This window comes from Diaphorina citri, unplaced genomic scaffold (genome assembly GCF_000475195.1).
Source record: "Diaphorina citri unplaced genomic scaffold, Diaci psyllid genome assembly version 1.1 scaffold215, whole genome shotgun sequence".
Lineage (NCBI taxonomy): Eukaryota > Metazoa > Arthropoda > Insecta > Hemiptera > Psyllidae > Diaphorina > Diaphorina citri.
The window spans coordinates 23359-40735 of NW_007377652.1; the positions used below are offsets into that span (position 1 = coordinate 23359).

Consider the following 17377-nt stretch of genomic DNA (forward strand, 5'->3'; position numbering starts at 1 on the left):
ACTCCACTCTTTGGTTTTAGGATAATAAGACCTTAGCAATTACAGTTCCCCCAATTAAAGTTTTTTTGGTGTCTCATTTGTTGGACTTACCTAACATCAGTTCTATGGCGTAGACACCTAGGTGAGGCCTCGGGGGAAGTACTGCTTTCAGCACCTGAGAAACAACAAACAACTCATATTGTAAACCAACATATTTACCAAATGTAAAGAGCCATTATCAATCTCACTGGAATAGGTTAGGCACAGTGGACGTCTGTTCTGGAGGTTAGAGTTTCGAGTGCAAGTCAAATCATTCGAGGAAAGGTGTATTAATCAAGGAACGACATTTGTGACAAGTATTCTCAAGCTTAGCAAGATAAACATCCACCTTCGTCTTTATAACATTCTGAAAAAATATTGAGGACAAATTCCAATGCTTCGGCTGGGATTGAACCCACGCCCTCCTGTTTAGAAGATGACTTACTTTGAACGGATACCCTGGCTTGACGGGACCAGTCTTCAAGTTTCTTAACTACAACGGTACAGTTAATTACTTACTTTACCATGGACACTCATCCTGATATCACAGTAAGCCCAGAAGAGCCCAATCTGAGGCTTAGGTGCAGGGGCTATATAGCCCTAAAGGGTGGGTCAAGCTTCTACGAATCTCGAACCTACTACGCCCAGAAGAGATAAAGAGCCACGGGAGCTTTTAGAAATAGATCAACTTTCGGGAATGGATCCCTGATTGATTGTTAAACTCACCACATATCAAATCTTTCAATTTATAACTATGCATATCCCGCGGTAGCGTAATGTCATTCCAGTCTGTCAGATCAGATCGCTTGAATTTCAGTATGAAACCTCGGATGGGACTGCCTCCATTGTTTTCCACTCTCCACTCCAGATCCAACCAAGAGGAACCCTTGTCTACTAACTGGAGGATGACGGCAGAGGGAGGCACTGAAATATTCAACAATAGGGATAGAATCCTGCCAGAATGAGACTGAAAAGTTCATTTACTCCCACAGTCTAAGCAAAGTCTTATGTACATATTTCGTACAGAAGGCTTTAGATGGAAAATAAGTATTCCCATGGTGTTTACCAGACGGAAAATAGGTAGTCCATGGTGTTTATCTACAGAAAACCATGTATGAAAACATCTCCCTTAACATGAGAGGAAGGCTCTTTAATTCTTGGAAATTTCATTAAAAACTAGCGCAATTTCACTCAGAGGTCCTCTTTCAGATGAAAATTGAAAATAGGTACATTAAGTGGCCTGTGCCAGCAAGTGTGGACGTCCAAAGCGGATTCTCTTTGGTGAAAAAAGTAGCATAATAAAATACAGCTCAACTTACTCAGCACCAGTAAAGAGTACGTAATACTATCCGAGCCCAAGTTGTTGGACACGGAACACGTGTAGTTGCCAGAGTGCGAGGGTTCGATGCTCGAGATTTCCAAACTTCCATCGGCCTGGATAGCAAACAGGGACTTGGCATCTGACTTGTGCCAGCTTCTCTTAGGTGCTGGAGATCCTACACTGAGGCAGCGCAGCGAAATGGATTGGCGACTCTTGATAGAGATAACTTCACCGAATGAAATGATAGCGGCAGGATCTGGAAACATGATATTTTATTATTTTCTCGTCCTGCCTTGGAAGCCAGCACAGACATTGCAGAAAATATTGGGATGCGCGCAAGAAAATGGCCTAATAGTCAGTCAATTCTTGACATTAGCTAACAACAACAACAATAAGATTTTTAGTAAATCTACGAAGGCTCCATTTCCCGTAGTAGGTATGTCCGTCATTAGATGGGAGATAAGAGACAGTGAGTGTTTACATGGGACAAAGTTTTGATAAAGGTTTAACTGCCAAGGGAGTGACGGGAGTTTTACCCTCCGTTTGGTGACAAGCCACCCGCTTACTCACATGAACCAATCCAGCCTGAGTGGGGTGGGGAAAAACTAACATGCGATTGTCCGAATATTCACCCATAGAGCAAAAAGTAAACTGTTGAGAGATTTGCAATATTGAAATTTCTTCCGACACCCATTAATTTACAAACCTTCAGAGTCCATCCTATACTGTACGATATATTGCAGGACCGACTCTTCAGAGGGAGGAGACCAGGATACTTTGATACTTCGACTGTTAGATGTCACTAGTTTCACATCTTGAGGCTGACCTGGGGCATCTGTGAAAGATGATATGGTAGCAATAAGTTAGAAGAAAAACGAGCTCCTGGACGAAGAAGGATTTCCTGGCTTGCAAATCTTAGAGCCTGGTTTAGGAAAACATCTACACAGCCGGATAGCAACCAATAAAATCATCATAGCCAGAATGATCGCCAACGTTCGAAGACGACAGGCACCCTAAGAAGAAGAACAACAACAATAAGGCTCTTGAATGGTTAACGCCAAAAGCATTTTCTACCACCTAACCCTTAGAGCTATATGGTCAAATGCTCAAATAAATGAGGCCTGAAATTCCATACATCGGCTAGGATTGACCTTTTCAGACTGTTTAGAGTGCTCGGGTAAAGGGATTTTCTAGTCTCATTTAGGGCAAGATAGTCAAGATACCAAATTACCAAGGTATTCTATTCTATTCTACATACCTTGTACAGTGAAGTGTATGGTACTCTGATCTCGTCCATAGGGATTACTAGCAGTACATGTGTACATGCCAGCATCAGTTTTCTCCGTGTTAGGTATGGTCAGCTCAGATATGTGAAATCCATTCTCCTCGTACTCTCTCATCTGATACCTGACGAAATTAGATAGGAAAATTAGACAAGACATTTTCATTTTAAATTCTATTAAAATCGGAAACGAAAAGTTTACTGAACACACGTCGGGGTTAAAAAATAAAATAAAAATGTTAAGCATATTTCAATGCTTCCCACATAAGTCGTTTCCCACTTAATACACCTCGATAAATTTTATGACTTAGACCCGAACTACTAACTGACGACCTCCGAATCCAAAGTCCACCGTACAAACCACCACACTACTGAGAGGTTGGCTAGAGAAGAAACTTTAAGAGAATCATCTAGGTATATGACGAGCAAACTAGATGTTGTATTTTATTTTATAAATAAACGGGGTTGCCCCCAATTGTGTGCACTGGAAAGCTGAAGGTACCTAGAAAGCTCTATAGACTCTTGTTTACGGTTGCGTTACCTGGACTTGTAATGCAGAGGTAGCGAGTTCTCCTTACTCCAAGACATAGTCATGGGACTGTCACCACGACATTTGCAAGTTAAAGTTTGAACCGCACCTCGCTTGCCACTGAGTTGACTTGATTTGATGTCGAATTCCGGAGGATCTGGAAAAAATATAGTAGATTTCTCCATTTCTTTTCTTTACTAGTAAAAAAAAAGAAAAAGAGTTTTAATAGAGGGAACTCTTTCTTCTTCTACATACATATATGTAGAGTTTGCAGAAGGAACTGTAACTGCTGAAGTCTTATCATCCCGAAATCGAATAGAGAAGTAGACAGGATAACGAAAGACAGCCCTTCCAAGAAGGAACTTTATCTGTTTATGATCAAGTTCACCCCGGATGGAATCGAACCCGTGACCTAGCTCTTAAGACGGCACTTCTGTAGAGACATACTTACTGAGCACTACAATGGTAACAGTCGCACTGACGTCTGATCCAATTCCATTGCTAGCTTCACACAGATACTGGCCTGCATGCTCAGGTAATGCTTGCTTGATGAAGATAGTACCGTTACTATGTACGCTCAGACCTCTGCCTGATACCTCTTGATAGTCATTCGATTGTTTGCCTGTGGGGCGAAAAAGAAAAGAAAAGGATCTATTTATTTATTTGGTCAAGATTTTTACCAAAATGCCCACCAAAATCGATATGGCACTTTTACCAAAATCAGCATAGTACTACAAAACTTTTATAACACAGAGGTAATGTTTTCTCCAAGTGGAACTATTTTCTAACCTCAGCGATGTACTGGTGACCAAAGTGGATTTCGCATCTGGAGGTTCGTGGTTCGAGTCCAAGTGAAGTCATGAAAATTATCGAGGTAAACTAAGCAGAGGCATTATTTTTTTCTTTACTACCTAGTAAAAAAAAAAGAGTTTTAATAGAGGAAACTCTTTCTTCTTCTACATACATATATGTAGAGTTTGCAGGGGGAACTGTAACTGCTGAAGTCTTATCATCCCGAAATCGAATAGAGAAGTAGACAGGATAACGAAAGGCAGCCCTTCCAAGAAGGAACTTTATCTGTTTATGATGAAGTTCACCTCGGATGGAATCGAACCCGTGATCTAGCTCTTAATACGGCACTTCTGTAGAGACATACTTACTGAGCACTACAATGGTAACAGTCGCACTGACATCAGATCCAATGCCATTGCTAGCTTCACACAGATACTGGCCAGCATGCTCAGGTAATGCTTGCTTGATGAAGATAGTACCATTACTATGTACGCTCAGACCTCTGCCTGATACCTCTTGATAGTCATTTGATTGTTTGCCTGTGGGGCGAAAAAGAAAAGAAAAGGATCTATTTATTTATTCAGTCAAGATTGTTACCAAAATGCCCACCAAAATCGATATGGCACTTTTACCAAAATCAACATAGTACTACAAAACTTTTATAACACAGAAGTAAGGTTTTCTCCTAGTGGAACTATTTTCTAACCTCAGCGGTGTCCTGGTGACCAAAGTGGATTTCGCATCTGGAGGTTCGTGGTTCGAGTCCAAGTGAAGTCATGAAAATTATCGAGGTAAACTAAGCAGAGAACTACTACCCATATGAATTTTACAACACATTTATTATTATTTTATTGGGAATTTGTAGCTAAGGGAAACCAGTTAAAGCCCTCAAATAGCAGCTCGTTCCTTTGTTCTCTTACCTAGAAGTTTCCTCCAGACTACTGTGGGCTGAGGAAAGCCATCTGCCTGACAGTTGAGAATATAGGTGCTGTCTCGAGTTATGTTGGCACCCCTAGGCGTCAGTATCCAATGAGTTACTGGGAATTTGTAGCCCAGGAAAACCAGTTAAAGCCCTCAAATAGTAGCTTGTTCCTTTGTTCTCTTACCTAGAAGTTTCCTCCAGACTACTGTAGGCTGAGGAAAGCCATCTGCCTGACAGTTGAGAATATAGGTGCTGTCTCGAGTTATGTTGGCACCCCTAGGCGTCAGTATCCAATGAGGAGGTACTGTAAAGGTAAATTATTGGTCATCAGTGGCCAGCAATAATCATCCTAATAATAAAACTCTTTGGGCGTCAGTATCCAATGAGGAGGTACTGTAAAGGTAAATTATTGGTCATCAGTGGCCAGCAATAATCATCCTAATAATAAAACTCTTTCTTGGTTATAATCATTTACAAAATACAATAATTACAAGCAAAGGGCGAAATTATTGCCAGAGGCAATTTCTACCATTCAATCCCGGCAATGTCAAGTCGTATTTTGGTGATTTCTGTTTTTCAAACCTAACTGTAATTTCGAAAATAAATAAATGACGAATGGTAACCAATATGATTGTACATATACGTTTCGTGAATAGCTGCTCTATATTTGAAAAGCAAATACGTAGATAATTTTTTTACATGCTGGTACAGTGGATAGAGTTTGATTTGAACATATTTTCGTTCGTAAATACAAAATACCCAACGAAATCGTAAAAAATACAATAATTACAAGCAAAGGGTGAAATTATTGCCAGAGGCAATTTCTACCATTCAATCCCGGCAATGTCAAGTCGTATTTTGGTGATTTCTGTTTTTCAAACCTAACTGTAATTTCGAAAATAAATAATTTAATAAATGACGAATGGTAACCCATATGATTGTACATATACGTTTTGTGAATAGCTGCTGTAGGTATATTAGAAAAGCAAATATGTAGATAATTTTTTTACATGCTGGTACAGTGGATAGAGTTTGATTTGAACATATTTTCGTTCGTAAATACAAAATACCCAACGAAATCAAATTGCGAAATGTGCATACAGAATTTTATGCTGTGCGAAATTTTATTGTGCTGTTGATAGGTAGGTACATACTGTGCTAAAAATGCAATAAATACAAAGACAGATAAATGTGTTAATTTTTGTGCATGTGCGTGGATTTGCAAGAAAAGTAGTGCGTTAAGTGCGTAGTGCATAGTAGGCAATAAAATTAATGCAAACAATGTTGTGCCATGACCATGAGGAAATAATTCGAATTTGAAAATTGTCAAAATTAACTGATTCCATTTTTTCCCATCTATTTACGAGTGCTCTGTGACATTTTAGACATTTATAGAAAGTGCATCGATTTTGCAATAAAAATGTTGTGTTCAAAAACAATTTTCAGATTGAATTCCATCCTCATTTTCAAAACGAACGACGTGATTGGAGTGCAAACAATAATAACGCCAAGTGAAACATTTGCAAATGCTGCGGCTTTTGTGCGGTGAAAGGTCAATCCTGTTACCGGCAACAATTAATTGGGCCGTGGCTTGTGTGGATTTGGCGGCATTGGTGGCAACACAGGTATAATTGCCGGCATGCCCCCGGGCGACTCTCTCTATAGATAGAATGGAAGAATACTGGGCAGACGTAATGCTTATGTCCGGCTGGGAAATGGCCAGCCCGTTCTTATACCATTGGAGAGACAGTGGTAGATCACCGGATTGTACAACGCAAGCGACTTGGGTTCGAACCCCCTCCATGAGCTCTCCGAATGTGAATGGACCTATGTGAGTGTAATGCTTATGTCCGGCTGAGAGATTGCCAATCCGTTCTTATACCATTGGAGAGATAGTGGTAGATCACCGGATTGTACAACGCAAGCGACTTGGGTTCGAACCCCCTCCATGAGCTCTCCGAATGTGAATGGACCTATGTGAGGGGGAACTGAAATACAGGGGGGTTAGGGTTAGGGTTAGACAGGGTGGAATAAGATGTAACGAAGACGATGTGGTATCATGGAGAATCGTATGTTGAACTAGGTGGAAAATCAATAGCTCCAGATTCTGAAGGTGTGTCCACACATAGTCGATGGACCGACTATCGACCACGGGTGGATGTCAATTCACGTCGATACAAAATAAATTCACATCGATCGATGATCGATCTACGGCCGTTGACTATGTGTGGAAACACCTTAAAATAATAGGAAGAGGTTGACGTTTCAAGATCAATCTTTTCCAGAGGATTGACTTTCCATCGCAATGTTCATACGTTCCCATCAGGAATACCACACCGTCCTTCGTCACATGTCGTACAAGTAAATTATTTACCATTGACACGCAGGTTAGACGAGTGGTTATCCGACGCCACAGTATTGCTCGCAACACAAGTGTAGTTCCCCGAGTGCCCGGTAGACAGCGTTGCTATGCTCAGTGAACTCGTGTATTCTCCGCTAGAGCGAATAGTGATCTCAGCATCGGATAGGATGGGTAGTCCGTACAGGGTGGGATAAGATGTAACGAAGACGATGTGGTATCATGGAGAATCGTATGTTGAAATAGGTGGAAAATCAATAGCTCCAGATTCTGAAGGTGTGTCCACACATAGTTGATGGGCCGACTATCGACCACGGGTGGATGTCAATCCACGTCGATACAAAATAAATTCACATCGATCGATGATCGATCTAGGGCCGTTGACTATGTGTGGACACACCTTAAAATAATAGGAAGAGGTTGACGTTCCAAGATCAATCTTTTCCAGAGGATTGACTTTCCATCGCAATCTTCATACGTTCTCATCAGGAATACCACACCGTCCTTCGTCACATGTCGTACAAGTAAATTATTTACCATTGACACGTAGGTTGGACGAATGGTTATCCGAAGCCACAGTATTGCTCGCGACACATGTGTAGTTCCCCGAGTGTCCTGTAGACAGCGTTGCTATGCTCAGTGAACTCGTGTATTCTCCGCTAGAGCGAATAGTGATCTCAGCATCGGATAGGATGGGTAGTCCGTTCTTCAACCAGGAGATGGTGAGTGGAGGATCACCCTTGGTTACGAGACATTGGACACCAGCCCGATCCCCAGAGTGTACTTTGATACTTCGACTGTTAGATGTCACTAGTTTCACATCTTGAGGCTGACCTGGGGCATCTGTGAAAGATGATATGGTAGCAATAAGTTAGAAGAAAAACGAGCTCCTGGACGAAGAAGGATTTCCTGGCTTGCAAATCTTAGAGCCTGGTTTAGGAAAACATCTACACAGCCGGATAGCAACCAATAAAATCATCAGAGCCAGAATGATCGCCAACGTTCGAAGACGACAGGCACCCTAAGAAGAACAATAAGGCTCTTGAATGGTTAACTCCAAAAGCATTTTCTACCACTTAACCCTTAGAGCTCCATTATTATATGGTCAAATGCTCAAATAAATGAGGCCTGAAATTCCATACATCGGCTAGGATTGACCTTTTCAGACTGTTTAGAGTGCTCGGGTTCCAGAGTGCAAATCCGGTTGAAATTCGAACGGCGCTATTTTAGGAGGAACTATAACGGGGGGTGGTAAACGGAATTTGAATGACACGCGTTGTTAAAATTGGATTATTGTTTATTATCTTTTTTTTGTTATTTATTTACTTTCTATTAGTACAGTTATAGAGGAGCTATACTGACAATGAGAAAGTATTGCAATCGGTCCATTTTTTTCCAACAGGTTTGATAGAAGGAACTGCAACAGATGTGTTATCGTTCCGAAATCGAAGAAGCCGTTTCGAGAACGAACTTTATCTGTTCAAGATGAAGTTCACCCCGTGGGGGATTGAACCAACAACCTAACGCTTACAAGGCAGGCGATCAGAAAATGGGTGATCTACGATCTAGGAATGTTTTTATTTTTTAATGCATAACTATTAGTAGCGTTTCCAAGATACGTTTTCCTCTTTTCCTTTATATCTAAATAAATATGACATTATCTAGGTTAACCACCGTTTATAATAGAGTACTCTCATCAACCTTAATAAAATTAAAATACCCCAGTCAATCAACTCTACATAAATCATCCGCATTAATTAACAGCGTATAAAATATCCAACTCAAGTACTTTGCTATAGTTGTGTCAAATAATAAATTTTAGGTAACACATAAAAAAATAAGAAAAAAAACCATGACAAAATAAACTGTAAATTTCGATATATTCCAACAAAATAACTGGATACATGGCTACCTTCTAACATCATTGAAACCTAATCATTCCTAACTTACCATACACTCTCATATCAGCTGAGTGTGTTTGACTCCCCACTCGGTTCGTGGCTGTACATTGATAAATACCACTGTCTTCTACTCTGACACTACTGATGTTGACATGACTTATAACATCACCATGTAAACTCATGTACTGGCCCATCACGAACCTGGAAATGGACAAATGGGATAGATTTAAGATGAGTAATATCGACCATAGTGCAGAGATCCATTGGGAACTAGACAACTAGTACATTAGCTGGTATTGAAAAGTGAACCAAACATCTCCACTATTATTTCTTGTCAAGCATATTGCATACTTATATAGTTGAACGGCGTTCATACAATTTGTTACAATGTAACAAACCCATTTGTATGAACGCCGTGCAACTTGTTAAGTTAGTTTTCAACTCAATAGGATTCGGGACTTATCTATCTGGGCACTTGATTAATTTTAAGAGGTTTTTTAGAGGGAACCGTTACAACGTAGGTCTTATCGTACCGAAATCGAAAACAGACGGAGGAAAAAATAGAAAGCCAGCCGTTCCTGTTTAGGACGTCCGCCCCGGGCGGGAATCGAACCCGCAACCATGCTCTTACTTACCTATCTCCTGCCAGAGGATAGCCGTCTAGTTTCCAGCTAATGTGAGGCAAGTGCAGAGATTCATTGGGAACTAGACAACTAGCTGCTATTGAAAAGTGAACCAGACAACTCCACTATTAATTCTTGTCAAGCATATTGCATACTCATATAGTTGAACGGCGTTCATACAATTTGTTACAATGTAACAAACCCATTTGTATGAACGCCGTGCAACTTGTTAAGTATGCAATGTGCTTGACAAGATTAGTGGAGATGTCTACATAACAATTAGTTTTCAACTCAATAGGACTCGGGACTTATCTATCTGGGCACTTGATTAATTTTAAGAGGTTTTATAGAGGGAACCGTTACAACGTAGGTCTTATCGTACCAAAATAGAAAGCCAGCCGTTTCTGTTTAGGACGTCCGCCCGGGCGGGAATCGAACCCGCAACCATGCTCTTACTTACCTATCTCCTGCCAGAGGATAGCCGTCTAGTTTCCAGCTAATGTGAGGCGTTGGATTGCCAGTGGCGATGCATTTGAGTGACACAGGGGGTCCTGGCTGAAGAGTTTGCTGGATGAATTTGTAGATGAGTTGCGGGTGAGAAGCTATGAACAATAGAAAAACAGGGAAAATTATTATAATAAAAGCATAGTTACACTTGGTAAAACATCAATCGCGAAATATTAAGTCAAGTGTTTTTAACCATTTCACAGGTAAAATCATTTCCTGGTTAATTCCAGGATTACGAAAGTTACGAATAAAAAATAATAAAATAACACGTGGTTAACTTAGTCCTGTTTAGTTAAACAGAATACATATTTTCTATAGATAGTGTGTAGTTAGTAGTTACCATAAAAGGCTGTAAGAAAATAGGTTATTATGGGGAAACATATAGCATACTCGTATAATAGGAAACACGGTTTTTCTTTCTCGTTATCAGGAAACCAAATGACTCCCATCATTACCGTAGCGTCATTTTTCTTCCTACCAATTTAAAATGCATCTGTAACATTGGTTTTATGACTTCGAGCAGTGGTGTAGAATGAGGAGCTGTTTTCGAAACATCGAACATCATTAGGGCCTATTAGGTATGTTGTGTTGTATTTTTCCAGTGGTCAGTTTACCGAAAGAAAAATACACCTTTGGTTTGCTGTATTGTGCTATGTTTCCTCCTCTTTTTCCCTCTGCTAGCAGTGCAATAATCCTGAACAAAAATGGACACGGCACACTAGGGATTAAGAAGAGACCGTTTTGCCTTCTGCTTTCTTTTTGAGACCGTACGCGTTTGAAATTTCGCAGAGATCGCATTGTGTATTCTTTTGATGTGGATTCAAAAGCCTGACCTGTGTCGGATAAAGATGAAGGACCAAGAGAGATTTTTGACAAAATTTTGAATAGAGAGGAAATTCAGAAAGCAGTTGACTTCCAGCTTTCACCTTACAAAGGTTAGCCGTACCGACACTTTTCCAGGCAAGAGCCTCTTTCAAGAGTTAAAGTTAGGATTTTGATGTAGTTTCACAATATATTCAAAATTTCTTTCCTGTATGCGGAGTCCTGAATTCAGGACTATTGCTCCCAATTGTCTTGTCTTAACTCTTTCAATCTTCTTGATAACACCTCCAATATCTCCGCCACTTTGCTTTATTGTCTTCGGTGCTATGATGAGATTTTTTTATGCTTCTTCATATTTCAATTTTTATAATGAAATTGCCCCTCCCCCCCATATTATCATACCCCTTATTTCTCAAGTCACACCGATAAAAAATATGAGAAATAAATAGGTCGTGTCATGTAGGTATAGGTATGATAATGATGCTGTTTTGATAGAAATAGGGCGCTCAGAACTCATTATTGGAATGGGGAATAAGTAGTAACTTTTTTCCATAGGAGTCTGATAGGAGAAAATTTGTTGTAGGTAGGTACTTCATAGTAATCGTATAGTAATGAGACAACACTATATAATAGGTTTAATACAACACTTATGTACATAGGTATATTTTTTTTGTCTGCATCGTATGTATAACTAGGTATTCTATATTTTTTGTCTGCATCGTATGTATAACCACAAACCATTCTCGTATATTCCCTAGGTGATGGCGAGTAAAGCCTCTGAAAACTCTATCAAATATTTGTTGCAAAAAATGCAATTTAATAAATAACAAATTAAACACGCCTAGATATTACTACTCTACAGGGACCTACATGAAATCTTCGTTTTACACGTACCTAGTGGAGGCAAAAAGCCTTAGCTACTTTATATGCAAACTATGAGAGGTTATTAGTATAGGATAGGCTGAAGAATGATAGGCACGCGTGATATTTATTACACTTACCGAAAATTGCTATCATTTTACCTGCATGGTGATTTGAGGGGGTATATAACATACATTTTCCCTCCTAAGGGACCTGATTTGATTGGTTTAGGGGGGGGGATGAGGGCAGCAAAGCTTTGAGGTGTAAAAACTGTCGTAACCCGTGCCTCTTAACCTACCATCAGTGCCTACTGCTATCCTAGAGTCCTACAACTACACTCGAGTCTTTGCAGAGCTACTATGTTTTAAGTAGAGGCAAATTCCTGAAGTGGTTGTGGCACTTTTTAGTATTAGTCCTTCTTTTGATGATACATAATACTAAACTTATTAATTTAATTAATACAAACCCCACTCAACTTGAGGCTTGAAAAGTACAACATGCAACTTCATCTCTTACAAGACAGGGCACCAGTAATTATATACGTATATTATATTATATAATACCTAGGTATAGTAAATAATCTGTAGGTGGGTTACCTACTAGGAATTTACTTCATTCTTTTCAACTTCCAAAGTGGTTTTCTGTGACAGTCCACATGTTTCGAGGCCAAACAGAGAAAGATAATCTAATCACGTCCCACAGTGACGTAATTCCAAGATACGTTTTCCTCTTTTCCTTTATATCTAAATAAATATGACATTATCTAGGTTAACCACCGTTTATAATAGAGTACTCTCATCAACCTTAATAAAATTAAAATACCCCAGTCAATCAACTCTACATAAATCATCCGCATTAATTAACAGCGTATAAAATATCCAACTCAAGTACCTTGCTATAGTTGCATCAAATAATAAATTTTAGGTAACAAGAGTGTATAGAGCGAGAGAGGAACGGCAGACTATTAGGTAAATTACCTTTTCCCAGATTTTGTTCTCATTCCCTCGTGTGCTGTTTAAGCTATTAACTTAATAAAGTTTATTATACTCAAGTGATTCCTAGGAAATAATAACGGCTGTAGAGTAATTGCTCTACGAGAAGAACAAAAAGTCGGAAATTTTGTTTTAACAAATTTAAACCGATTCTCTTCTTTCCTCAATAGTCTAATTAAGTACTGGGTACGGCTAATCTTTTATTGACTGTTTTCAGATTTTAATTTACTATGTTTAGGACTTCAATTAGTTTTATTGTTCTTGACAATCTACGTTAAATAGTAGAAAGATAGGTTGTTGAACTTGTTGGCCTGGTTTCAAAAGGGATAAAATATTTTAAAAATAGTGGATTTGCCAAAATGTTGCGAAATTAAATGGTAAAAATTTCCATTTTATAGGAAAAAGTTACCTCCTCGCATTTCTGTTTTGGATTGGATACCATATTCCCTCCTTAAATTTCACTGTGCTTTGGATGCATGTTTCGAGGAATGGATAGATTTCAACATAATTTTATTTTCTCGTGACTGCATATTTTGTATACATTGATAAAACTATAAAAATGTTATACCTAATAATAATAAACTCTCCATTGTATGCTACACCATATTACCACAAATTCCACAGATATAGACGGGGGAAAAAACGCAGACATTGGAATGGAAACTGGAAAAAAAAGGAATAGAATAGAAGTGACGGACAGAGAATAGAATAGAATTGAGAATAGTTCTGTTGTGAAAGGCAACCAGGCGTATAATACAGGCCGGAGCATCTTTCCTCTGTCAAATGTGATAGCTCAGACATAGGCAGTTTGAAGCATGAGGTAGGACCACTTGACACATGATGTCTTATTTGACCACAAGGCTACAAACATCCAAAGGCCGCTGTTGTTTTACTTTCTATTTACCAGGCATTGGAAAATTGACATATCATTGCATTGGTTAAAAAGGACCTCATGGACAACTTGACGGGAAAGCAGTAAAACAATATGAGAATTAGAAGTTTCGAAGCAGAAGTATAGTGCCTGGCATAAGAATTAAGAAATTCGCCTTACAAATCCCAAGGAGAGATCCTAGTTTATAAATTCGATAGATTTTCTTAATATTCGAGGAGTGTACCAGTGAACCTACTACCTACTTTAAAACCAAGGCATTGTACCTACATACTTTAGTATTCAAGGGTGTGCTTTAAAAAAAGTAAAAAAGAAAACTATTGCATTGAAATATAAAGTATCTCTGTGATGTTATCTACCGACTTAACCAATTTCCTTTGAAACCTCTTCAGTTTTCTATTTCACTTTATTCGCCACTGAATCTCTCTTCCACTTTAATATTTTCCTTAATGTTTTAACCTCTCTCTTCTTTAGCACTGAATATCTCTCCAATTTTCTCCCCCTTTTCCAAGTGTATCCTGCGACACTGAATTTCTCTTCTATTTTAATATCACTCATTTAGTTTGCCCCTCTCATTCGACACTGAAAATATCTCCAATTTTCTTCCCCTTTTCCCCTATATCTTCTTCGACACTAAATTTCCCTTTCCACTTCCACGTGCCCTCACTTATTTTGCCCCTCCGATTCGCCACTGAAAATCTCTCCAATATTATCCCCATTTCACCTCTTTATTCGGCACTGAATTTCCATTTTCCACGTGCCCTCTCTTAGTTTGCCCCTTCGGCACTGAGCTTTCTGGAACAATCTTCTTACACTTGAGCGAATTACAAAAGATTATTTCCTATGCAAGATAAGGACGAGGCAGTGTTGTGTAGCATAAAAGCCAAGGCAAAGGCAGGCATAAGACACAATAGACTGGAAGATAGAGACTATAGGTGAGGAGAGAGGGGGGGGGGAAGATAGTACCTAGGGGAGAGGAGGGAGAGGGAAAGATAGGTAGAAAGAGAGAGACGAAGGGAGGGTGATAGAGATCAAAGGGAGAGAGAGGGAGAGAGATAGAGAGAAAACTGGAAGGTAGATTATGAGGAGATAGAGAGAGAAACCCGAAGACCAAAAGAGGAGGAGGGAGGACAGAAACAGAGGTATAGAAAGAAGGAAAGATGGGAAGGAAGAATGAAAGAGAAATAGAGGAACCTCTGTGAATAGAGAGATTAGAGAAACCATGAAAAGAAAATGTGGGAGGAGAAAGAGTAGGTGACAAGTATGTAAAACCCCAACTGGATGTCAAATATGAAACCCTGTAAAAAATTGGAGATCCTCGAGTTAAAATACAAGTAATAAAAACCTTGTAAAAATCTACCCTATCCACGATGATTTATATCGCTTGTAACGAGAGAAAAGTCCTTCTAAATTGTCCAACTGGATGTCAAATATGAAACCCCGTAAAAATTTGGAGATCCTCGAGTATAAATACAAGTAATAAAAACCTTGTAAAAATCTACCCTATCCACGATGATTTATATCGCTTGTAACGAGAGAAAAGTCCTTCTAAATTGTAATGTATACCGTATAAAATTGTCCACATTTCCAGACTAAAATTTGAGAAAGCTATTCCTGAGGAGGAATATATGGATCTAATTTGTGTCCCGTCCTCTCTAGATCTTACCGTTCTCGAGATATTTTGTTTACAGACAGACAGACAAATTGTAATGGGTACCGTATAAAATTGTCCACATTTCCAGACTAAAATTTGAGAAAGCTGTTCCTGAGGAGGAATATATGGATCTAATTTGTGTCCCGTCGTTTATCATGTGACAAATATTTAATAGTCTGAAAGCGCTTCACCATTCATTGTGTCATGTGTCGGATTACGAGATTATGATGCATGCTATTCATGTCTGCTTGTGATTTAGGACAAAATATACATAACTGTGCCATTTTGTTCTCATCATCATATTTGTGTCCGCATATTTGAATATGTAAGAGATGATGCTTGTGTAAAAAATTGGTTTTCTGATTTTATTGTTGCTACCATTTTTCTTTGGGCCCTTAAAGAATAATATGATTATAAAGGATGCATCTTCCGAAGAAAAAATAATTTGTCTTATGCAATGGTTTATTTATGGTGGCAATTTTTTCCTGAAGGAGTTCTTCCATCACAGAGGAAAGCTCTTAGAGACTATTTATTGGTTAATCAATGTACACAAATACAAGAAATTTAAAGAAAAAATAATTTGTCTTATGCAATGGTTTATTTATGGTGGCAATTTTTTTCCTGAAGGAGTTCTTCCATCACAGAGGAAAGCTCTTAGAGACTATTTATTGGTTAATCAATGTACACAAATACAAGAAATTTCATTCGTACTCAAAAAGCCCACTCTGAGGCTTGGCTTTTCGACAAGCAGATCCAAAAGATGGGTTTAGCTTATACGAATCTACATACAAAATTATTGCTTGATGTACACAAAAAGCCCACTCTGAGGCTTGGCTTTTCGGCAAGCAGATCCAAAAGATGGGTTTAGCTTATACGAATCTACATACAAAATTATTGCTTGAGGCAATCTCTACCAACTCACCTCCTAGTTACACAATAGACTGGAAGATAGAGACTATAGGTGAGGGGGAAGATAGTACCTAGGGGAGAGGAGGGAGAGAGAAAGATAGGGAGAAAGAGAGAGACGAAGGGAGGGTGATAGAGATCAAAGGGGGAGAGAGGGAGAGAGATAGAGAGAAAACTGGAAGGTAGATTATGAGGAGATAGAGAGAGAAACCCGAAGACCAAAAGAGGAGGAGGGACTGACCATCAGTGCCTACTGCTATCCTAGAGTCCTACACCTACACTCGAGTCTTTGCAGAGCTACTATGTATGTTTTAAGTTAGAGGCAAATTCCTGAAGTGGTTGTGGTACTTTTTAGTATTAGTCCTTCTTTTGATGATACATAATACTAAACTTATTAATTAATACAAACCCTACTCAACTTGAGGCTTGAAAAGTACAACATGCAACTTCATCTCTTACAAGACAGGGCACCAGTAATTATATACGTATATTATATTATACGCATATCCTTGCACCTCTCTCAACACTTAGGCATTCCCACCTCCCCCTTCACCTTGTGTCTCAAGTTGTCCTTTCCTTTTGAGCTCGTAAGCTTCACATCCTGATATAGCCAGGATAAGAGCTCTATATCAAGTTAACACATTGTGAGCGTTGACAGGGACTCTGTCAAGCTGTAGGTGGGTTACCTACTAGGAATTTACTTCATTCTTTCCAACTTCCAAAGTGGTTTTCTGTGACAGTCCACATGTTTCGAGGCCAAACAGAGAAAGATAATCTAATCACGTCCCACAGTGACGTAAAAAGTGTCTTCATCCCTTTCAAATGTCGCTTTTGAAAACCTCAAAGCTTTCTCTGCCTCTCCCAAAGCCACTCAATCCCCTCCATTCACAGTGCTACACCATATTACCACAAATTCCACAGATATAGACGGGGAAAAAACGCAGACATTGGAATGGAAACTGGGAAAAAAGGAATAGAATAGAATAGAATAGAAGTGAC

At 39.1% G+C, this 17377-nt stretch overlaps 1 protein-coding gene across 1 annotated transcript in view; it reads right to left on the reverse strand.

Annotated features, from left to right (window-relative positions):
• LOC103506112 (Down syndrome cell adhesion molecule-like protein Dscam2) overlaps positions 1–17377 on the reverse strand; it is a 69028-nt gene that overhangs the window by 560 nt on the left and 51091 nt on the right. Inside the window, exons 8-21 of the mRNA XM_026821245.1 lie at positions 10208–10349; positions 9174–9325; positions 7761–8066; positions 7239–7355; positions 6431–6673; positions 5049–5168; positions 4311–4481; positions 3163–3307; positions 2598–2746; positions 2046–2174; positions 1338–1595; positions 745–942; positions 464–511; positions 91–154 (exon numbers count right to left, since the gene is read on the reverse strand). Coding sequence (XP_026677046.1) covers positions 91–154; positions 464–511; positions 745–942; positions 1338–1595; positions 2046–2174; positions 2598–2746; positions 3163–3307; positions 4311–4481; positions 5049–5168; positions 6431–6673; positions 7239–7355; positions 7761–8066; positions 9174–9325; positions 10208–10349 — 2242 coding nt within the window. The remainder of the gene's footprint in view (positions 1–90; positions 155–463; positions 512–744; positions 943–1337; positions 1596–2045; positions 2175–2597; positions 2747–3162; positions 3308–4310; positions 4482–5048; positions 5169–6430; positions 6674–7238; positions 7356–7760; positions 8067–9173; positions 9326–10207; positions 10350–17377) is intronic.